Source organism: Schistocerca cancellata, chromosome 2 (assembly GCF_023864275.1).
Source record: "Schistocerca cancellata isolate TAMUIC-IGC-003103 chromosome 2, iqSchCanc2.1, whole genome shotgun sequence".
In the NCBI taxonomy this organism is placed as follows: Eukaryota; Metazoa; Arthropoda; class Insecta; order Orthoptera; family Acrididae; genus Schistocerca; species Schistocerca cancellata.
This window is the reverse complement of record NC_064627.1, coordinates 339,756,359-339,781,519: the sequence shown is the minus strand read 5'-3', so window position 1 is coordinate 339,781,519 and position 25,161 is coordinate 339,756,359. Positions and strand designations below refer to the sequence as shown.

Below are 25,161 nucleotides of genomic sequence, written 5' to 3'. Positions count from 1 at the left end.
TAGGCCTAGTCCTAGGCGATGCGCACTCTTGACCGACACTCCCTTCTGTCATTCCTACACGCGGTAGACAGCATATCTAGGAGTCATACCTGGATCAAAATAACAAAGTGATTGACAGTTACGTGTTTTCATGACATCTGTCAAGGCATCAACAATGTCTTCCATTTTGTCCATCGTCATAATATCGGTAATGATATCGTTCTGCTAACTCAGGTGCCAATTGACACTGTCAGTTCAAAACGATGCTCAAGACAGGTAAGGTAACAATAGGATTTTGTTTTCGCTTTTTGAATCGTTTCTCAGTGAAGTTTGTTTATTTTACGCGACAGAACGTCGTAAATTAGATGTAAAAGTGAGTAGAGAAATGATAAATAAATTACTACCCTGCTAAGAAAACCCAGTACTCTACGTTAATAACAGCTCGTGAATGTATCCAGAACAGAAACGCCCAGCTGTTGCTGCCGCACCATACTGTGTGCGGTTATTCACTTTGTTAATTTGATCGAGGTATTGTTGTAACGAAGTAGCGCAGTCGTGTACCTGCGTGCTGTAGACGTTTTCGTCGTCTGCCAGAACCCTCTGTTGGCGGGTGACGGAACTGCCGCTGCCGCTGCTCCACTCCAGCTCTTCCACCAGCACGAAGCGGGCCGGATCCTCCATTCGTCGCGCCTGCACAGAACATCAGCTTTGAGAAACGCTCCAAGCTGTCACCTCGAAATACTAGTCAGCAGCAGAGAAAAGGCCGAACACCACAGCAAGACTACATAAAATCGCAAACTGCAAAATTTCATACGTAAAAGTTAGAGATTGTCACAAGTTAATCTCCCGACAGCAATTATCCGCGAGAAAATCGCCCAAGAGATACTTTGGATACCTTATATAACCAGAAACTTGGAGGCACGTCAAGAAAGAATAAAAAAACTATAAAAAGTATATATGCTCACGTGGAATCACTTCAAAGAAAGATCCATTTCCATTAACACAAATTTAAAGGACTACAACACAATCATTCATCTGGAAGCACTATACGCAGCAGAAAGAACACATATTGCTGGACTAACAAAAGTTAAAGAATATCGGATGCAGGGACGGAAAATCTTAGTAAAATTTGCGGACCAATAAAGAACGAAGGAATTTGACTGAAGAGACCGACATCAGAAACACACAAAAACACAGTCCGGACCACGGACACGTTCAGGAAAAGAAGAATAAAATTTCTCGTACATATTAATAAGGTGAGAGAGGATCACAAGAAAAATTCTTGGAAAAAGTGTACAAAAAGATTTGAGAACAGAAACACATTTTCCCCGGCTGCTTTGCAGGTAATATGCTCTATCAAGCGATAAAACTCATAGAAGCAGGCCATAGTGTATAGCCCCATCTTTAAAATTAATTTAGTTTCAGGCGAGAAATCACAACAAAATAAAATGTACATGTTATAGTTTTTAGGCCTAAAACAGATAGCCAACCACAAGTTTGCATAATATTTTACAGAAATAAACAAAACGATACCCAGGGAAGTTGACACACAGGTGCTGAAAGATGTTTACGCACATTATAAAGAAAGAAAAAAAAAGTATTTTTAGAAGGCAGAATTTTAAAACCAAACCTTAAGAGAATTTGAGAAGAAGGAAGAAACACAAAGAAATCATATTAAATTACTATTAAATTACTTCAAACGTTTTCTGTAAGAGGAAACGGTCGTATACAAGGTGTATCAAAATAATAGCGAAAACTGACGCGGATCAAGGTATATGAAAATAGCAGCGAAAAAGTTCTGTTAAACCCAGATCCGCAAGGAAGCAGTTTGCGGGATAACTGCGATTACGAAGGTTCGAGTCGCCTCTGACTTTTTAATTTTTTTATTTTATTGGCTTCAGGCAAAGCCTGTCTCACGAGATACAATTGTACCACATAATGACGCAAACGGTACCTTTGTCTAAATGCATTACAAAATTTCAAAAATAATTGTACGAGATATTTAGCCTACAAAATACATTAGACTAACTGTACCAACACAATAGAAGTCACAAATTTTAATGTAATATACATATATACAATGAAACACACGAAAAGCTCCTTACATTTTAAAATTCTCTTGTACAAAGACGGATGAAATGCTAGATACAGCCATGTAACTAAAAACCATCGCAATTTTTAAAATATTATACACTATAATTATTCCTGGATGTCGTCTTTGTCACATTCTGTCATTATATGTACAGTTACCACGTCAACAAGCAGTAATCACAGCATGAAAAGAGCATTAATTTTAATAAATGTCTCTTATCATTAGTATTCAAGTGACCTGCTCTTAGCTTGTTAATAGTAAGAGTTTATTTCCTCGGGAGCGCCGAGCTAAGAAACCACGGGTGGCGAGGAATGTGTTGCTGAATCGCCCAGTACTATGTGCCTTTGATGATACGGTCCAAGTCCTCCAACTTTTCACATTCCCTTCTTGCTTGGGTGACGAGTGTACCACTGATTTCAGTATGAAACACTGGCCTAATTAACACAAATGTATTTGAAGTGCAAACGTTTTGGTTAAGTTATCATCTAACTAGACTTTATAAATCACCACATCGGCTCTGTTTCCCATTCAATGTTTGGAGAAGGCTGCTAGGTGATGGTCTCATTAGTTCACATATTCTTCAAGAGAACGTGGTGGACGGGGGTAGCTTCGGTTTCTGCCGCGGTATCGTTGCGGGTCTCCTGAGGAGACCTTGCGCAACGTTGGGGTAATTTGGAAGATGCATGTTGGGGCAACGGCATATTTTGTTGCTAATGTAATATATCTGGCGTATCCATATAGTCCACGACGGATAGGTCACGCAGGGCCTGTACACAGGACTCCGAGATCACCTGACCTGAATTCTGTGTTGTTTTTCTGTCTGGTGTCGTCAGAAAAGCGAAGTGTAAAGTAGTATAACTGATATGGCTGAAAAGCTGGGATAGCGAGTTGTACAGTCTCATCAAGCTTTGCGCTATCATCCGGGGGTGTCTGAAAGAATTTGTAGCTCACTGCAGATACTAGTGTAGTATACAGCATCCAAATGCGATGAACACACACGGAGTGCACATTTCTTAATAGGTAGAAGTACACAGTCAATTAAAGGATCTTTCATTAAGAGTGATACTTTTTAAAATTGTAATTCCCAGTTTCCAATATATTTTTTGTGTGCTTCCAGGTGTGAAAATATCTAGTACAGTTTGAACTTTCATTATGCATTGACACACCGTTCCTGAACGTTAAGAAATCAGCTCAGTTGTGTGTGCTCATCGTTTGTTCATCAGAGAACTGGGTCACCATCACCGTTTCTCTGCTCAGGAGCCGGCCGGGGTGGCCAAGCGGTTAAAGGCACTACAGTCTGAAACCGCGTGACTGCTACGGTCGCAGGTTCGAATCCCCTGGAAATGTCTTACCATGATATAATCTATCTGAAACTTTCTAGTGTCTCCAGGTCTCTTCCACGTATACAACCTTCTTTCATGATTCTTAAACCAAGTGTTAATTATGATTAAGTTATGCTCTGCCCAAATTCCTGCCAGGCGGCTTCCTCTTTCATTCCTTACCCCCATTCCATATTCACCTACTACTTTTCTTTCTCTTCCTTTTCCTTTCGTCTCCCTTCACTATCTTAATAATTTCTTTTATCTCATCATAGATTTCTTCAATCTCTTCGTCATCTGCGGAACTAGTTTGCATATAAATATGTACTACTGTGGTAGGTGTGGGATTCGTGTCTATCTTTGCTTCAGTAATGCGTTCACTATGCTGTTCGTAGTAGTTTACCTGTGCTCCTATTGCTGGCCGGATTGGCCGAGCGGTTCTAGGCGCTACAGTCTGAGACCGCGCGACCGCTACGGTCTCAGGTTCGAATCCTGCCTCGGGCATGGATGTGTGTGATGTCCTTAGGTTAGTTATGTTTAAATAGTTCTAAGTTCTAGGGGACTGATGACCTTAGAAGTTAAGTCCCATAGTGCTCAGAGCCATTTGAACCATTTTTCTCTGCTCAGGCTATACGCCGCACTGTGGCCAAGGTTTTGCGGGATATCACTCTACACAACCAAAGGCCACGAACAACATAACGCAAAACGCGGAGTGAGGAAAGTATCACAGCAGTAGGGGCCAGTATTGAGGGAGAGCCGAATGTGTCAGTTTCAAGACTATACCAACCGTTGCGGCTATCTCAGACACCAACTTCGCAAATCTTGCGAAAGTATTTGTGTCTGCATTCACACAAAGATGTACTGACTCAAGAGCTGAAGCCAAACCATCACAGACTGCGTCGTGAGTTCGCTGATTGGGCCATACAGCAGTTGGAACCTGATCTAGATTTCAGTGGAAAAACCTTCTTCTCAAGCAAGGCGCATTTTTGTGTTAATGGCTTAGTCAATACGCAAAATTGTCATTATTGGAGGTGGAAGAACCACAAGAGGTCCATGACGTGCCACTGCATTCAGAAAAACTCACTGTGTGGTGCGGCGTTTGGCGTGCTGGGGTTATTGGACGTTATGTGTTTCGAGATTGTGAGAGAAGAACGTTTGCTGTCAATGGCATCCGCAACAGGTCCATGTTACACGAATTTCTGTGGCCAGAACTTGAGACCATAGATACTGAAAACATGTGGTTCCAGCAGGATGGCGCTACACAGCCGATGCTACGCTCGATTTGTTGAAGGAGAAGCTTTGGCGATCGGATCATCTCAAGACGTGGATCCGTGAATCGGCCGCCACGGGCGTGTTGTTTAGCACCCATGGATTTGCTTTTTTTGGGGTTACATCAAAGCCCAGGTCTATGCTGACCAGCTACAATTTTTGTAACATTTGGAGGAGAATATTTGTCAGGCTATTGAAGTCATAATGCCACAAATGTTGGAAAGAGCGCTTAACAATTAGGGCCATCGTGAGAGTCAGTGTGTTCGAACTCATTGTGTTGCCAGCATTGTTTTTGTTGATGTCTAATTCCAATGCGAACCGTGTGCATCACGACCATAATATTGTCAATATATTTGGGATAAATGGCAGCATCGGTTGTAAAGATTGGAATCCTTTATTTTGAAGATCGATATCGGTCACCGTGTGATTATCTTCAGTGCAATGTACACACATCAAAAAAAGTTTTGCATCACCCCAGTTCCCAGAACTCATGAAGATAGACGTTGACTGTGGTTTTTGTATCACAGACACAGTCCCTCTGACTGTTCAGAGATGTCACTAAACCCGTCTAAAAATGTAAACAACCATGCATGAGCAGCGCCTATTAGACTGACGGGATCCGACAGCCGATCAGTTCCAGTCATTCCACCAGGAAGGAGGTACATGGCTCGTGTTGTCTGTAGTTAACCATGCCTAGAAGGTGAATACCCGCGGTTCGATCGCCTCCGCATTGTTACTTTGTGCCAGGAAGGGCTCTCAACAAGGGAAGAGTCCAGGCGTCTCGGAGTGAACCAAAGCGATGTTGTACGGACGTGGAGGAGGTACAGAGAAACAGGAACTGTCGATGACATGCCTCGCTCAGACCGCCCAAGGGCTACTACTGTAATGGATGACCGATACCTACGGATTATGGCTCGGAGGAATCCTGACAGCAACGCCACCATCTTGAGTAATGTTTTTCGTACAGCCAGAGGACGTCGTGTTTCGACTCAAACTGTGCGCAATAGGCTGCATGATGCGCAACTTCACTCCCGACGTCCATGGCGAGGTCCATCTTTGCAACCACGACACCATGCAGCGCGGTACAGAAGGGCCCAACAACGTGCCGAATGGACCGCTCAGGATTGGCATCACGTTCTCTTCAACGATGAGTGTCGCATATGCCTTCAACCAGACAATCGTCGGAGATGTGTTTGGAGGCAAGCCGGTCAGGCTGAACGCCTTAGACACACTGTCTAGCGACTGCAGCAAGGTAGAGGTTCCCTGCTGCTTTGGGGTAGCATTATGTGGGGCCGACGTATGCCGCTGGTGGTCACGGAAGGCGCCGTAACGGCTGTACAATACGTGAATACTATCCTCCGAGCGATAGTGCAACCATTTCGGCAGCATATTGGCGAGGCATTCGTCTTCATGGATGTCAATTCACGCGCGTGCACATCTTGTGAATGATTTCCTTTAGGATAACGACATTGCTTGACTAGAGTGAGCAGCTTGTTCTCTAGACATGAACCCTATTGAACATGCCTGGGTTAGATTGAAAAGGGCTGTTTATGGACGACGTGACCCACCAACCACACTGAGGGACCTACGCCGAATCGGCGTTGAGGAGTGGGACAATTTGAACCAACATGCCTTGATGAACTTGTGGATAGTATGCCACGACGAATACAGGCATGCATCGATGCAAGAGGACGTGCTACTGTGTATTAGAGGTGCCGGTGTGTGCAGCAATCTGGACCACTACCTCTGAAGGGCTCACTGTATGGTCGTACAACATGCAATGTGTGGTTTTCATGAGCAATAAAAATGGCGGAAATGATGTTTATGTTGATCTCTATTCCAGTTTTCTGTACAGGTTCCGGAACTCTCGGAACCGAGGTGATGAAAAACTTTTTTTGATGTGTGTATGTTGGATCGGCGACTGCTGAGTTCACAAGATAGGTCTTTCTGAAATTCAAAATTATTGTATGCAGTAAATGTGAAGATATCCGTTGGAAGTAATCATCACAGTACATATTACACCTCATGGAAAATGTTGTACTGTTATGATATGGGCCTAAAAAGTTCGAATAGTTTGCACTGAAGATGGTCACACAGTTACCGAAGTCGATCTGTAAAATAAAGGATTTCAATCTTTTCGACAGATGCTGCCATTTATCCAAAATATATTGATTATTTTTGTTGTAGCTCATCAGCGCAGTGTGACGAGACAGTTGCAGCTTGCGAGTAACCACCTCAATACAGCAACTACTTCCTGGGGCAGGGTGTTCGGTTCCTGCTACCTTTCTGTCGGGCGCTAAACTTGTTTGGCGAATACAACAGTTGCACATTTTTAAATCGCACACATAAACAGCAAAGGCTTAAGGGAAGTCATTTTCCAACGTAGACTGAATAACCACTTCATTTCATTGTTTAACGACTAACTAATGTCTTCAGCGAGTAGCTTGGGCATTACAAGGTACATCACAGTGAAAAAAAAACAATTACAGTGCATATTTTGCTGTGACGTAGGTTGATAATTCTCAAGGGGGTGAAAGTAGCTAACTGCTAAATAATGAAATGAAGTGACTATTTCAAAATAAAACGGCCTAAGTAGGAAAATGACTTCCCTCAAGAAATTAACGCCGGCTGTGTATCCATATATACAAAAGAATACTGAAATAGTAAAGGACCGTTCCTGTTCGTTGTTATCGTCAAGCTGGCGCCAACGATTACGGAAGTGATGGGGGAGGATTGCGCCTTGAGACAATAACGTTCTTTACGTATACATTGAGCTTGGTATTTTCGTATACCTGCTACCCACACCAGTTTTCAATATTAATCACGGTACCCCCTGTACCGTATCCGATCAGAAGTATCCTCACACCTATCAGTAGACGTTAATATGGGGACTGCGCACCCTGAGCCTTTATGATGGTGCTCCCTGCCGCCGTTGGATAAGCAGCTGCAGCAGCAAGTCGTATACTCCTAGCTCACTCATTTGTTACATAGTTTAATTCTTAATTTCTTTGCGTGTTTTTGGTACTTGCATTGTTTAATTCATAAATTTCGGGCGTATTATAGTATTTGAGAGTTGTAGCATCACGTTTTAGTACTCGAATAGTGTTAAATCGCGTAGTCTCCTTCCGCCGCCGAGCAGTGTGTCAGCAGTGCACAAGTGGCAGCATTACTGCATTTACTAGGCAATCTTGTATTTTAATAACCGCTTCAATTTTGTGTCGTTTTGTTTGCGCTCTCTGTAGATTAGTTCAGACGTTCTTTGCACAGTTTTTAGCATGGATAGGGACTGCAACTGCTGTGTTCGGATGCAGGCTGAGTTGGCATCCCTTCGCTCCCAGCTTCAGGCAGTGTTGGCTTCGGTCACACAGCTTGAGGCTGTTGCCAATGGGCATCACTGTGGGGGTCCGGATGGGGGTTTGTCGGGGACGGCCAGCTCGTCCCACGCATCCCCCGATCGGACTACGACTGTGGTTGCCCGGGATACTGCCCGCATTGAGGCTGATCCCTCACCTGTGGTAGAGTGGGAGGTCGTCTTAAGGTGTGGCAGGGGGCGAAAGACATTCCGGAGGGCTGAACGGAAGGCCTCTCCAGTTTGTCTGACGAACCGGTTTCAGGCTCTGTCTCAGGCTGATACTGATCTTCAGCCTGACATGGCTGCTTGTCCTGTTCCAGAGGTTGCCCCTCAGTCTGCAAGATCCGGGCAGTCGCAGAGGGTGGGCTTACTGGTAGTTGGGAGCTCCAACGTCAGGCGTGTAATGGGGCCCCTTAGGGATATGGCAGCAAGGGAGGGGAAGAAAACCAATGTGCACTCCGTGTGCATACCGGGGGGAGTCATTCCAGATGTGGAAAGGGTCCTTCCGGATGCCATGAAGGGTACAGGGTGCACCCATCTGCAGGTGGTCGCTCATGTCGGCACCAATGATGTGTGTCGCTATGGATCGGAGGAAATCCTCTCTGGCTTCCGGCGGCTATCTGATTTGGTGAAGACTGCCAGTCTCGCTAGCGGGATGAAAGCAGAGCTCACCATCTGCAGCATCGTCGACAGGACTGACTGCGGACCTTTGGTACAGAGCCGAGTGGAGGGTCTGAATCAGAGGTTGAGACGGTTCTGCGACCATGTGGGCTGCAGATTCCTCGACTTGCGCCATAGGGTGGTGGGGTTTCGGGTTCCGCTGGATAGGTCAGGAGTCCACTACACGCAACAAGCGGCTACACGGGTAGCAGGGGTTGTGTGGCGTGGGCTGGGCGGTTTTTTAGGTTAGATGGCCTCGGGCAAGTGCAGAAAGGGCAACAGCCTCAACGGGTGCGGGGCAAAGTCAGGACATGCGGGGACCAAGCAGCAATCGGTATTGTAATTGTAAACTGTCGAAGCTGCGTTGGTAAAGTACCGGAACTTCAAGCGCTGATAGAAAGCACCGAAGCTGAAATCGTTATAGGTACAGAAAGCTGGCTGAAGCCAGAGATAAATTCTGCCGAAATTTTTACAAAGGCACAGACGGTGTTTAGAAAGGATAGATTGCATGCAACCGGTGGCGGAGTGTTCGTCGCTGTTAGTAGTAGTTTATCCTGTAGTGAAGTAGAAGTGGATAGTTCCTGTGAATTATTATGGGTGGAGGTTACACTCAACAACCGAGCAAGGTTAATAATTGGCTCCTTTTACCGACCCCCCGACTCAGCAGCATTAGTGGCAGAACAACTGAGAGAAAATTTGGAATACATTTCACATAAATTTTCTCAGCATGTTATGGTCTTAGGTGGAGATTTCAATTTACCAGATATAGACTGGGACACTCAGATGTTTAGGACGGGTGGTAGGGACAGAGCATCGAGTGACATTATACTGAGTGCACTATCCGAAAATTACCTCGAGCAATTAAACAGAGAACCGACTCGTGGAGATAACATCTTGGACCTACTGATAACAAACAGACCCGAACTTTTCGACTCTGTAAGTGCAGAACAGGGAATCAGTGATCATAAGGCCGTTGCAGCATCCCTGAATATGGAAGTTAATAGGAATATAAAAAAAGGGAGGAAGGTTTATCTGTTTAGCAAGAGTAATAGAAGGCAGATTTCAGACTACCTAACAGATCAAAACGAAAATTTCTGTTCCGACACTGACAATGTTGAGTGTTTATGGAAAAAGTTCAAGGCAATCGTTAAATGCGTTTTAGACAGGTACGTGCCGAGCAAAACTGTGAGGGACGGGAAAAACCCACCGTGGTACAACAACAAAGTTAGGAAACTACTGCGAAAGCAAAGAGAGCTTCACTCCAAGTTTAAACGCAGCCAAAACCTCTCAGACAAACAGAAGCTAAACGATGTCAAAGTTAGCGTAAGGAGGGCTATGCGTGAAGCGTTCAGTGAATTCGAAAGTAAAATACTAGGTACCGACTTGACAGAAAATCCTAGGAAGTTCTGGTCTTACGTTAAATCAGTAAGTGGCTCGAAACATCATGTCCAGACACTGTGGGATGATGATGGCATTGAAACAGAGGATGACAAGCGTAAAGCTGAAATACTAAACACCTTTTTCCAAAGCTGTTTCACAGAGGAAGACCGCACTGCAGTTCCTTCTCTAAATCCTCGCACCAACGAAAAAATGGCTGACATTGAAATAAGTGTCCAAGGAATAGAAAAGCAACTGGAATCACTCAACAGAGGAAAGTCCACTGGACCTGACGGGATACCAATTCGATTCTACACAGAGTACGCGAAAGAACTTGCCCCCCTTCTAACAGCCGTGTACCGCAAGTCTCTAGAGGAACAGAAGGTTCCAAATGATTGGAAAAGAGCACAGGTAGTCCCAGTCTTCAAGAAGGGTCGTCGAGCAGATGCGCAAAACTATAGACCTATCTCTCTGACGTCGATCTGTTGTAGAATTTTAGAACATGTCTTTTGCTCGAGTATCATGTCGTTTTTGGAAACTCAGAATCTACTATGTAGGAATCAACATGGATTCCGGAAACAGCGATCGTGTGAAACCCAACTCGCATTATTTGTTCATGAAACCCAGAAAATATTAGATACAGGCTCCCAGGTAGATGCCATTTTCCTTGGCTTCCGGAAGGCGTTCGATACAGTTCCGCACTGTCGTCTGATAAACAAAGTAAGAGCCTACGGAATATCAGACCAGCTGTGTGGCTGGATTGAAGAGTTTTTAGCAAACAGAACACAGCATGTTGTTCTCAATGGAGAGACATCTACAGACGTTAAAGTAACCTCTGGCGTGCCACAGGGGAGTGTTATGGGACCATTGCTTTTCACAATATATATAAATGACCTAGTAGATAGTGTCGGAAGTTCCATGCGGCTTTTCGCGGATGATGCTGTAGTATACAGAGAAGTTGCAGCATTAGAAAATTGTAGCGAAATGCAGGAAGATCTGCAGCGGATAGGCACTTGGTGCAGGGAGTGGCAACTGACCCTTAACATAGACAAATGTAATGTATTGCGAATACATAGAAAGAAGGATCCTTTATTGTATGATTATATGATAGCGGAACAAACACTGGTAGCAGTTACTTCTGTAAAATATCTGGGAGTATGCGTGCGGAACGATTTGAAGTGGAATGATCATATAAAATTAATTGTTGGTAAGGCGGGTACCAGGTTGAGATTCATTGGGAGAGTCCTTAGAAAATGTAGTCCATCAACAAAGGAGGTGGCTTACAAAACACTCGTTCGACCTATACTTGAGTATTGCTCATCAGTGTGGGATCCGTACCAGATCGGGTTGACGGAGGAGATAGAGAAGATCCAAAGAAGAGCGGCGCGTTTCGTCACAGGGTTATTTGGTAACCGTGATAGCGTTACGGAGATGTTTAACAAACTCAAGTGGCAGACTCTGCAAGAGAGGCGCTCTGCATCGCGGTGTAGCTTGCTCGCCAGGTTTCGAGAGGGTGCGTTTCTGGATGAGGTATCGAATATATTGCTTCCCCCTACTTACACCTCCCGAGGAGATCACGAATGTAAAATTAGAGAGATTAGAGCGCGCACGGAGGCTTTCAGACAGTCGTTCTTCCCGCGAACCATACGCGACTGGAACAGGAAAGGGAGATAATGACAGTGGCACGTAAAGTGCCCTCCGCCACACACCGTTGGGTGGCTTGCGGAGTATAAATGTAGATGTAGATGTAGAACTCTGTTGGGGACACTTTCAATGAGGAATCTGAATGTCTGAGGACGAATGGCAGCCCGTTGTTCCTCAAGGGCCGAAAATAGAGAACGTAGTGACGTTGGACGCTGGAATATACATGGTGTTTCACTAAATGTGTTTGCCTCTATAAGTTACGAAGTAATAGGTGACGAAAATATTTATTGCGGTAGGTCACCATAAGAAACGTTACACTGTGTGCGGAGCTATGAACATTGTTTATTGTGTTATGATCCAAAGAGTTACAGCAAAAGATACAATTTTTGAAATGGAACAATAGTTGTTTCTATGATGCACTGGAATCAGTAACACCAGCTGTGTATATATCAGTTTAAATTACATTCCTATCACTTTTAGTTTGGGAGCAACAACCCTTCAAATTGCATTTTATACGTAACAAAAGCTAGGTGATCACGTAACTTCTCGCTTTCATGCAACCAAAGCAATTAATTTTGATGTAAGTACAGTTTACATGCGTAAACATAAAAAATCAATACAATTATTGTTATTTTGTACTCAATAGAAAGCTCATCATAATCAACGGGAAGAGTTTCCCGTTATTATGGATTAGTGCGAATGACGTTTGTGAATAGTAGAAACATGCTTTATACACTACTGTCCATTAAAACTGCTACACCACGAAGATGACGTACTACAGACGTAAAATTTAACCGACAGGAAGAAGATGCTATGGTGTGAAAATGATAAGCTTTTCAGAGCATTCACACAAGGTTGGCGGCGGTGGCTAACACGAGGAAACTTTCCTACCGATTTCTCATACACAAACAGCAGTTGACCGGCGTTGCCTGGTGAAACGTTGTTGTGATGCCTCGTGTAAGGAGGAGAAGTGCGTACCATCACGCTTCCGACTTTGATAAAGGGCGGATTGTAGCCTATCGCGACTGCGGTTTATCCTATAGCGACATTGCTGCTCGCGTTGGTCGAGATCCAATGACTGTTAGCAGAATATGGAATCTGTGGGTTCAGGAGAGTAATACGGAACGCCGTGCTGGATCCCAACGGCCTCGTATCACTAGCAGTCGAGATGACAGGCATCTTGTCCGCATGGCTGTAACAGATCGTGCAGCCACGTCTCGATCCCTGAGTCAACAGATGGGGACGTTTGCAAGACAACAACCATCTGCACGAACAGTTCGACGACGTTTGCAGCAGCATGGACTATCAGCTCGGAGACCATGGCTGCTATTACCCTTGACGCTGCATCACAGACAGGAGCGCCTGCGATAATGTACTCAACGACTAACCTGTGTGCACGAATGGCCAAACGGCACTTTTTCGGATGAATCCAGGTTCTGTTTATAGCATCATGATGGTCCCATCCGTGTTTGGCGACATCGCGGTGGACGTATATTGGAAGGGTGTATTCGTCATCGCCATACTGGCGTATCACCCGGCGTGATGGTATGGGGTGCCATTGGTTACACGTCTCGGTCACCTCTTGTTCGCATTGAACAGTGGACGTTATATTTGAGATGTGTTACGACCAGTGGCTCTTCCCGTCATTCGATACCTGCGAAACCCTACAGTTCAGCAGGATAATCCACGACCGCATGTCGCAGGTCCTGTACGGGCCTTTCTGGATACAGAAAATGGTCGACTGCTGCCCTGGGCAGCACATTCTCCAGATCTCTCACCAATCGAAAACGTCTGGTCAATGGTAGCCGAGCAACTGACTCGTCACAATACGCCAGTCACTACTCTTGATGAACTGTGGTATCGTGTTGAAGCTGCATGGGCAGCTGTACCTGTACGCGCCATCCAAGCTCTGTTTGACTCAATGCCCATGCCTATTATGGCCGTTATTACGGCCAGCGATGGTTGTTCGGGTACTTATTTCTCAGGATCTATGCACCCAAATTGCGTGAAAATGTAATCACATGTCAGTTCTAGTATAATATATTTGTCCAATGAATACCCGTTTATCATCTGCATTTCTTCTTGGTGTAGCAATTTTAATGGTCAGTAGTGTATAAGCACTGTGAAGTTTTGAAGCAATGTCTGATACGTTTTTGTTTAGCTTTTTTGTTAAATTTTACATTTTTTGAGGGTACTGTGTTTTCTAGCACTACGTGATAAACGTATTATGTTTTTTTATTTTTTCTACAGCATCCCTTTGTTTCACGCTGCAGACAAACAATTTTCGGATAAAACCTGAATTGAAAGATTAAAGTTTCAATTATGCTATAAATACTGTTTATTTTTAAGCAACAGACAGGTGAACAACTATGCAGAACAGAAATGTTCCTTAGGTCACGCGACCCTTTATAGATCCTCACTCAGTTTGCAGACGGTACTGTACTTCTGGTTTCTAGGGACTCCAGTAAGCAATGATCGTATTCGTATGCAATGTGATCGAAATGAGGTAGCGACCAACAGGTATGTAAGACACGTAATGTACAGGTAACGCAGTTACGGTCATAAGTGACCAAGGCTACGAGGAAAAGTACCGTAGTCTAAGCTACTACGGTAGCCTACGGTAGTCTTACAACTCTAAGAATAACGTATAACTGAATTAGCAAGTGGGGAAATGAGTGTGCGGACCAACCTTGACGAGCGACCCTTTATAGATCCTCACTCAGTTTGCAGACGGTACTGTACTTCTGGTTTCTAGGGACTACAGTAAGCAATGATCGTATTCGTATGCAATGTGATCGAAATGAGGTAGCGACCAACAGGTATGTAAGACACATAATGTACAGGTAACGCAGTTACGGTCATAAGTGACCAAGGCTACGAGGAAAAGTACCGTAGTCTAAGCTACTACGGTAGCCTACGGTAGTCTTACAACTCTAAGAATAACGTATAACTGAATTAGCAAGTAGGGAAATCAGTATGCGGACCGACCTTGACGAGCGCCTGGGCGAGCACGTCCTGGGCGCAAGCGCTGACGGGCACCTTGAGGATGGCGTAGGGGATCTCGGGGGAGACGTTGTAGACGCAGACGAGGAAGGTGTCGGTCTCCTCCCAGGGCCGCAGCTGCAGGCTGCTGGCGGCGGCGGAGGCGACGGCGGCGCCCTCCGAGTCCTCGGTGGCGGAGCGCCGGCCCGAAGACGTACTGCGGATGGAGGAGAGCCAGGCGCGGCTCGACGGGTCGTCGCCCATGCGCTTCAGCAGGAAGCGGCCCTCGCCCTGCCACTGCGCCTGCGCCTGCAGCGGCCGCTCCTGCCGCACGCAACACACGTTTCTCTTCCGTACGAGGCTACGGTTACACTCCACACAAATGACTTCAGAAAAGACATCTTAACACTTAAACTTACAGGGTGGCGCACGAAACGTGTTACCAATTGTTTCTTTCACAATTTACGCCGCACATTAGATATCCCGCTGGGATCTCAACAGCAGTACCAGCAGAGCTTGGAAAAACAAATGAGTTGCGAAATGACGTGTAATTCACGATACTGCCGCTAGGAGACTAGTAAGTAGAGATGGGTCGAACTCGTTCATTCCCGTGAACTACTTCATTCATTTCACTCTTTGCCGTGAAGCGTTCAAATGAAGTAGTTCATTCATGAAGTACGGAAGCCTGGCTAAGTTGCCCAGTTCGCCGCTCAGCCGCAGCTACGCTCGCTTCGCCTCGCTCGTACAATAAAGCTTCGTAATACTTCATAATTTTACCAACAGATGGCCGAACTATGCAGTAATGTGCACGCAACATTTTACGCTCTTCAGCGTCTGTGTTAACTAAGTAGAGCATTGTCAAAGGGGACAAAGGAAAGATAAATAGAGAAGCCTGTCACATATAAAGAAGGTATTACGTTTAATCTTGCTCGACATTTTCTCATGAAGCGCCCAAAAAAATCTTTATCTGCCAAGTAAAACCTTATTTGTTGTATTCATGGACTGAAAACTAGGGCTACCAACGAAATGCAGTCCAATTTTATGTTCCTTTTAAAATTTAATCCAAAATAGAATGAGTATGTTCACCACTGTCACAAAGTCTATATACCTACGTTAAGTAATTATTCAGAAGTTTTCTTGTTGATTTTATTTTTGTTGAGAATAATAACCCTCTAAATTCAAAACGTAAACTGTCACCTGTAGTCATTGGCACGATTTCAGGTAAAATCCCTCTTTATTTTATTCGGAAAGCAGTTTTTGTATCTGTTCACGCTTATACAATGGCTAACAACTAGCGATCGCGTAAAAGTAGTGAAATTTGGGGTTTCTTCGCCGATTTAGGTGATGGGAAAGTAAAGTGCAACTGTTGTTCTAAGTGTATTTTGCCGCGCGATTCGTCGACAGGCAGTAGAGGGAGCATAGAAGTGAAGGGAGAATGAGTGACGTAGCGCCGACGTACTGGGAGAAGGGAAGAGGAGAAGAGAGTGAGTGAACTAGAAAAAAGTGTGGAGTGTGCTATCTGTGAAGAGTTTGAAGTACCAGTTCATTGAAATTGAGTGGTTAGTTCACACTTCACTGGAGTGAAGCGTTCATTTGAACGACTCATTCACGAGCTCCCCATCACTACTAGTAAGCAGCAATGGCTGACAATGGAAGACTGACTACACATCAACGATCGGGAATTGTGTTATTTTTTCACGAAACGAAAAACGTTGTTGTGACTCACAGGCGTTTTCGACAACAGTTTAACACACGATGGGTCCCTTGCAAGAAGACCATCCACAGGTTGTACGATAAATTTGTACAGGAAGGAACAGTATTGGAAGCGAAGCGACCTCGGCCTAAGCCTGTTTGTTCGCTGGAGAATATTGAAGCGGTACGAGCTGCTGTACAGAGAAGTCCCGGGAAATCGTGTAGAAAGGCAGCAGTGCAAGTGGGAATATCCAGACACGCAGTGGTTCATGCAAGATGGAGCAAGGCCACATACTGCAAACACTGTGTTGGAGATTAATTTTAGAAAGCGTCTTACTACAGCACGTAAACAACGTTAAGGATGATCCTTCACATTTCTACTGTCACCCTGTCACGTAAAGGCATCTAAATTATGACAAATGGAAAAACTTAATATTGTTTAACTGCTTGAATAAATAATTCAAATTTACTTGATTAGAAACAACTTATGAGGTGCATTTGCTTTCAGAAACATATTCAGGACCTTTATCTGACAAAGAGACCCCCAGACAGTCTGATTTTGTTTATTTGTTATATTTCTGTGCGTGATGTTCAGAAACCAATAATTAATCTTTCAAAACAGTTCCACGCAATTCTAAAAAAGTTTAGACAAAATTGACGTTGATTTTCTCTAGGAACTTTAAATTCACTAAAATTAAGACAGCCGCATGGCTAACTCGCTAGTATGCTAATTAACATATATCTAATTATCATTTTTACGAAAAATGCATGTCTTTTGTTTCTAATTAGGTATTGCAAGTAAAGTTCCAGTTGAAATTCCAATTATTATATCTTAATATTTTATAAAAGATTGTTCAAAAATGGTTCAAATGGCTCTAAGCACTATGGAACTAAACATCTGAGGTCATCAGTTCCCTAGACTTAGAACTACTGAAACCTAACTAACCTAAGGACACCACACACATTCATGCCCGAGGCAGGATTCGAACCTGCGACCGTAGCGGCAGCGCGGTTTCGGACTGAAGCGCCTAGCACCGCTCGGCCACAGGGACCGGCTAAAAGATTGTTAATAAATCTGTAACACTGTTTTTAATTAAGCAGTATTTATTAACAGACTTGAAAAGTCGATAAATAAGAATTTGTATTTGCAGTATGTGGGATATGTAATCAGAAAAAAGATGTGCATTTTTTCACAAAAAATGGTGATTAGATATTGATTAAATGAACTACGCGGCTCGTCGTAAAAATCGTCCGAAATTAAGTTAATTAGATTAAGTTCCTCGGAAATCTACAAAGTCGATTTTGTCGGGAACTCTTGAGAGTTGCATGTACTGCTTTGAGTGTCCGCCCCCGGTAGCTGAGTGGTCAGCGTGACAGAATGTCAATCCTAAAGGCCCGTGTTCGATTCCCGGATGGGTCGGAGATTTTCTCCGCCCAGGACTTGTTGTTGTGTTGTCCTAATCATCATCATTTCATCCCCATCGACACACAAGTCGCCGAAGTGGCGTCAAATCGAAAGACTTGGACCAGGCGAACGGTCTACCCGACGGGAGGCCCTAGCCACATGATAAAGACTGCTTTGAGTGATTGAGATTTGAGTTCTGAACTACACGTAAAATAATTATAAAAAATTAGAAAAATCCAACTGCCGGATGGTGTGCTTGTGGGTCTATACCATCCTCAGACTCGTACAAATCATCCCTGAAAAGCATTTTCCTAACATGGACATTGCACGCGTTATTCCTACTGGCATCCATGTTTTTGACAGTTACCATTGTTTACATGCACACAAGCCGCGCGGAGTAGCCGCTCGGTCTTGGGCGCCTTGCCGCGGTTCGTGCGGCTGTCCCCGTCAGAGGTTCGAGTCCTCCCTCGGACACTGGTGTGTGTGTGTGTGTGTGTGTGTGTGTGTGTGTGTGTGTGTGTGTTGTCCTTAGTGTAAGTTAGTTTAAGTTAGATTAAGTGGTGTGTAAGCCTAGGGACCCATGACCTCAGCAGTTTGGTCCCACAGCAACTTACCGCCACATGCACACATCCTGACAAAACTGCCATCAACGAGCATTTGAAATTAAAGAAAGTGATGCCATCTCTCGGTCTATCGTGGAACTAGCAACTAATACGAATAAAGCACATCACTTATTAGTCAACCACAATATTATTGCACCTGGGAGCGTGGATGCTTCGGCCGATTGATTGTGAGCGAGCATGTAATCGATGATGATGATGATGCTTGGTTTGTGGGGTGCTCAACTGCGTGGTGATCAGCGCCCGTACAATTACCCAATCTTTGCTCAGTCCAAGTTCGCCACTTTCCTGGATGATGATGAAATGATGAGGACAACACAAACACCCAGTCATCTCGAGGCAGGTGAAAATCCCTGACCCCGCCGGGAATCGAACCCGGGACCCCGTGCTCGGGAAGCGAGAACGCTACCGCGAGACCACGAGCGGCGGACTTACCTAAGGACAGCACACAACACCCAGCCATCACGAGGCAGAGAAAATCCCTGACCCCGCCGGGAATCGAACCCGGGAACCCGGGCGTGGGAAGCGAGAACGCTACCGCACGACCACGAGATGCGGGCATGTAATCGAAGTTGACAGTAGAGATCATAAATGAACTCAGTATGCTCACTTTATACTCGCCATCGAGTCCTGTGACGTCACCTCGGAACTCGCCGTCTCCGTGTGCCCGCAGACTCGACTCGTGGGTCACCAACGCAACCCACTCGTCACCTGAGCCTGTTGTCGGGTACAAGTGGACTCCATTTGATCAGAAAGGGGAGCGAGTACACGAGTTCGCAAGTATAACCGCGGACTCGTGACATTCCCGCTACATAAGCAAACGTTGTGAAAGAAATTTCCCGCCTTAAACTGTAAATTACTATTTATTTATTTTACAAAGTCATCATTTCGACTTTTAGCCATTCTTATGCGCACTCTGAAATGTCACAAAATGTGCAACTCGCTTAAATGATAATAGCAGATTTCCTACCAATATATCGACTGGTCAGTTAACATTGAATATTGTGCTGTTTATACATACATTTATTAGATAAAACGTTTTCGAAGACTGGTATAAATTTATTTTAATATGTACTCAGAAAACGTCTAACAAGCACGTTGACATATACACACTTTCAACGTTGGTTGGTTGGTTGATTTTGGAGAGGGGATCAAACAGCGAGGTCATCGGTCCCATCGGATTTGGGAAGGATGAAGAGGAAGACGGCCGTGAACTTTCAAAGGAACCATCCTGGAATTTGCTTGAAGCGATTTAGGGAAGTTACGGAAAACCTAAATCGGGATGGCCGCACGTGGGTTTGAATCATCGTGCTCCCGAATGCGAGTCCATTGTGCTAACCACTGCGCCAATTCACTGGGCACTTTCAAGGCGTTACCGAGTTTGCAACACCAGTACCAGGAAACATAATATGAGGATGAATTGCAATCTCTAAACGGTGATTAATTATTCAAATGAATTACAGAAATGAATGATAAGCTACACAACTCTCTGTTAGCCTACAAATGCAGGCTACCATGTCCAAATGAGAACCGGATTAACACGCTTTTTTGTTGCAGGGATATAACAGTGACGTTGCTAGGTGCCCAGTTTTCGTTTGTCGCAGCACATTTTTTCTCATGGTGGAGGTGGAAAAAACAAGAATACAACCATTTTGTTTCGCACTGGACGAAATTTGTACGTTTTTCGCCTGAAGCGTGAGCTATAGCGTGAAACATATTCCAGATATCACTCCTCGTCTAATGGAAAACATTTGAAGATGTGTATCTTGTATCAATTAATTTTCGTGTTACACCCTCCACGGTCTCACAAAAAATAGCTTCGTTAAACGCCACCACACCCAGAAAATCGACCATATCGTCTCGTCAGTGCTACTTTACAGCAGCAAGATCGAGTATTCACCTTCCGTAGCGACAATAAGTCGCGACTATCCTTAGACTTCTGCTTGCTTCGGTAAGAGAGCAGAAGTCGACGAGTATGAAGTGTCCGCAGCGCCACAGTTCACAGATTCGTTATATTCGCGGAACAACAGCGGGAACGAAGGATGCCCGTTTGCACAGTTGTAACAGCGGGTTCTTGATTTGCGAAGTCTGGAAACTGAATATCAACTTGGCACTCGCATAGCTTCTGATCGCTCGTTGACAGTATGCGATGGTTTTTCTTGTCACCACTGTACTTGTTTACTGTAACGCACAGCAGCCGAGTGCAATGTACCTGGTTGAGTTTTACCACGCTTTATATGCAAGAACACTGCTTCTCATCGCCTGCCCCTTATTGTTGTTCACAGGCGAGGTGTTTCAAATACACTACTGGCCATTAAAATTGCTACACCAAGAAGATGACAGGCTACAGACGCGGAATTTAACCGACAGGAAGAAGATGCTGTGATATGCAAATGATTACTTTTTCAGAGCATTCACACAAGGATGGCGCCGGTTGCGACACCTACAAAGTGCTGACATGAGGAAAGTTTCCAACCGATTTCTCATACACAAAGAGCAGTTGACCGGCGTTGCCTGGTGAAACGTTGTTGTGATGCCTCGTGTAAGGAGGAGAAATGCGTACCATCACGTTTCCGACTTTGATAAATGTCGGATTGTAGCAAATCGCAATTGCGGTTTATCGTATCACGACATTGCTGTTCGCATTGGTCGAGATCCAATGACTGATAGCAGAATGTGGAATCGGTGGGTTCAGGAGAGAATACGGAACGCCGTGCTGGATCCCAACGGCCTCGTATCACTAGCAGTCGATATGACAAGCATCCTATCCGCAGGGCTGTAACAGATCGTGCAGTCACTTCTCGATCTCTGAGTCAACAGATGGAGACGTTTGCAAGACAACAACCATCTGCACGAACAGTTCGACGGCGTTTGCAGCAGCATGGACTATCAGCCCGGAGACCATGGCTGCGGTTATCCTTGACGCTGCATCACAGACAGGAGCGCCTGCGATGGTGTACTCAACGACTAACCTGGGTGCACGAAGGGCAAAACATCATTTTTTTCGGATGAATCCAGGTTCTCTTTACAGGACCATGATGGTCGCATCCGTGTTTGGCGACATCGTGGTGAACGCACATTGGAAGGGTGTATTCGTTATCATCATACTGGCGTATCACCCGGCGGGTGCCATTGCTTACACGTCTCGGCCACCTCTTGTTCGCATTGACGACACTCTGAGCAGAGGACGTTACATTTCAGATGTGTTACGACCCGTGGTTGTACCCTGAATTCGATCCCAGCGAAACTCTATATATCAGCAGGATAATGCACGACCGTATGTTGCAGGTCCTGTAGGGGACTTTCTGGATAGAGAAAATGTTCGATTGCTGCCCTGAGCAGCACATTCTCCAGATCTCTCACCAATTGAAAACGTCTGGTCAATGGTGGCCGAGCAACTGGCTCGTCACAATACGCCAGTCACTACTCTTGATGAACTGAGGTATCGTGTTGAAGGTGCATGGGCAGCTGTACCTGTAACGAAATCCAAGCTGTATTTGACTCAATGCCCAGGCGTATGAAGGCCGTTATTACGGTCAGAGGTGGTTATTCTGGGTACTGATTTCTCAGGATCTATGCACCCAAATTGCGTGAAAATTTAATCACATGTCACTTATAATATAGTATATTTGTCCAATGAATACCCGTTTATCATCTGCATTTCTTTTTGGTGTAGCAATTTTAATGGCCAGTAGTGTAATCCGACTGGTTCGCGTGCGGAAGTAGTAATTCACGCATAAACGTTTAGCGCCAGATGGTGGGACAGGTAGACGTACCTCGAGGTCTAGGACGCGCTGCGTGGCCGGGATGTCGCGGTCCTTCTTCTCCCAGCTGCGCGCCACCTCCTCCACCAGGATGTAGTCGTGCACGCGGTCGGCGCTGAGCCCCGCCTTCTGCAGCGCCTGCAGCACCACCTCCTGCGTCGTCGACTCCTGCGTGATCTTGAGGATGGTGTACGGCTCGTCGGGCATGACGCCGTACACCATGAGGAAGAACATGCGGCGCTTGAGCGGCACGCTGCCGATGGCGGCGGCGTGGTCCTTCTTGACGGCGGCGGCGGCGTCGGCGGCCAGCTCGCGGCTGTGCCTGGCCGCCCTGGCGCCCGCGGCGGACGCGGCCCCCGCGGAGACGCCGGCTGCGGCGGCGGTCGCGCGTCCCGCGTGCAGCGCGTCGCCGTTCTCGACGGAGACGCCGTCGTAGTCGAGGCTCTCCTCTTCGGCGCGCGAGTACACGAACAGCGTGGCCAGCTGCAGCGGCTGGTTCTGCGGCGAGCGCAGCCGCACGTGCCGGTAGCCGGGCCGCAGGCACTTGAGCGGCAGCACGCGCTGCGCCAGCACGTGACTCGTGCTCGCGTCCAGCACGCTGAAGCGCAGGAACGCCAGGTCGCGGAACATCACTTGGAAGAAGAACGTGTCGTTCCAGATGGGGTTGAGCGCGTTGCGCTGCACCACCTTGGTCTTCTGCTTGTTGCAGTCCACCGGGATGCCCACCACCTCCACCTCGACGTAGGTGCTCGCCTGCAGGTTGGTCTGGTTCACGTACTGGCCCGATACGACGTTCACGAAAAGGTGCGACGAGTGCAGCCCGTCGAACTCCTTGTCCCACGGGTTGAAGCGGCGGTACATCATGTGCGTGCGGTCCCACATGACGGTCGGCTTGAGCACGTAGCCGCAACGGCCGTTCTGCTCGAACATGGCGGCGTTGAGGTGCAGCGCCGCGTCCTCCGTCTGGTAGTTGAGCGCCACCATCTGGATGCCGAACGCCCAGAAGATGACCGGGTTGAAATTGGACGAGTCGATGCGCATGCCCGCCGGGTAGGTGCGCATCAGCTGCGTCTCGGTGTGGGCGACGAGCGCGTGCGGCTGCTTGCGGCACAGCTTCTTGGCCGTGTTCTCGTTCAGCGACGAGCACTGGTAGCAGGGGTGGTTGACGTTGGGCGTGCCGCGCTGCGGCCCCGCGCCGCCGCCCCCGCCCCCGCCGGCCGCCGGGCTGGGCCCGCCGCTGCCCGCCCCCGCGCCCGGCCCGGAGCCCGCGGCGCCGCCGCCCGAGCCGACGCCGGGCGACGCCGACAGCGAGCCGGAGCCGTGCGCCGTCGGCGTCGGCGGCGCGGCGGCGGCGGCGGCCGCGCTCGAGGGCAGCGTGGGCGGCGTGATGCCGCCGATGCTGCTCTTCTTGAGTGCGGGGCCGCCCACTGCCGGAGCCGTGCTCGCCGACCGCTTGCACTTGACCGAGCTGTTGGGGCTGATGGTGTTGAGTCCGCGGAACTTGATTGCCTGAGCATACAGAAACATACGAATGTAGTAGGCTCACATCTTCCTCCATCGACACTACCTCGCTCGGCTATTATTATTGTCAATGTATTTTAGGCCAAAAACAAGTGTATATATAAAACGACTGAAGCGATAAATGAAATTTTGTGCCAAGCTCGGGGTTCGATCACAGTCTCCTGCAGCCTAGGCAGTTGCACTAACCCTGGCACAGTAGCTTTCCACAGTTGTAGTGATTGAGAACCGACATGTGTTTACGTAGCCAGTGCAGGTGTGGAAAGCCACTATGGCAGGGTCGCGCACTGATTAGCGCATCTGCCTAGTGAGAAGCAGACACGGGTTTAAGTCCCGGCCTTGGTACATATTTCCATTCATTCCTTCAGTCTGCATGTATACATCACATATGTTAGAGACCCGAAAAGGCCTCTGGAACCATACTGTTTCATTTAAAAAACAAGTAATAATAATAATGAGCGTATGGCATTGGCGGCTGGGAGACCCCTCGCGGGGCGGTTCGGCCGCCGCTGCACAAGTTCTTTAACGCCACTACGGCGGCCTGCGAGTGAATGAGGATGAAATGATAATGAAAGACACACAACACCCAGTCATATCGAGGCAGAGAAAATCCCTGACCCCGCCGAGAATGGAATCGAACTCGGGACCCCGTGCGCGGGAAGCGAGAAAAGACCACGAATCGCGGGGGGGGGGGGGGGGGGAAGTATGTCATTAAACGTTTCAATTAGAGGATCTTACAGGGAGAGTGCAGACCATGCGATCCACCGTTTTAGTTTTCAGATCACTCTAAAGTACTTAAAATAGCAGAGAACAATGCGTTTAGCGCAAGTGCATCTAAATCTACGGAAGCAGAAGTAACATGCGCAGTTAATGATCACTGAAGTGTTATGATTAATTGAGTATGGAATTATCTTCCTTATCCATGTTAGACAAATTATAGGTAGTTTGTCTTCCATGTAACCTTGGTTGTGACGAGAAACCGGTCAGTATCGGTCAACGGTATACCATTTATGTCAATTTTGTTACGTACGTCAGGCACCTATGCGAGAGAGTCTTTTTAAAGCGTGTGTAGTGGTATAAAGTACCATTTCATCATCACTGCCAACGCTGTCACATCATTATGGGCTTATTATCTGAAAATTATGTAACCGGAGACAGTCACAAAGATTAAATAAAGCAATATTTGCCGTTTCAGGATTAATCGCCTACGCTATTATTTTGATTCATTGGCAGTCCTCGTATTTGTACAGCGAAACGAAAATCAGCATAATTAGAACAAAAAATAGCTTAAAAATAAAGAAAGAAAACACGATGGCTATGAAGAGTAACAGAAAGCGCAATAACGACTTTTTTATCAAAAAAACCTGCGAACGACATAGCAGCGAAGTGCAAGGGTTCTCCTACCTAGGAAGCAAGATTACGCAGAAAGCCCGATGCATAGAGGATATCAAATGTGGAGTGGTACGGCGGAAGAAAGCATTCGTCAAC

The 25,161-nt window shown here is 46.3% G+C and overlaps 1 protein-coding gene across 1 annotated transcript in view; it reads right to left on the bottom strand.

Moving 5' to 3' along the window:
* Positions 1-25,161, bottom strand: part of LOC126153857 (uncharacterized) — a 1,728,205-nt gene that overhangs the window by 14,441 nt on the left and 1,688,603 nt on the right. The window contains exons 55-57 of the mRNA XM_049916098.1: positions 22,168-23,664; positions 14,681-14,998; positions 541-669 (exon numbers count right to left, since the gene is read on the bottom strand). Of these exons, the coding sequence (XP_049772055.1) occupies positions 541-669; positions 14,681-14,998; positions 22,168-23,664 (1,944 nt within the window). The remainder of the gene's footprint in view (positions 1-540; positions 670-14,680; positions 14,999-22,167; positions 23,665-25,161) is intronic.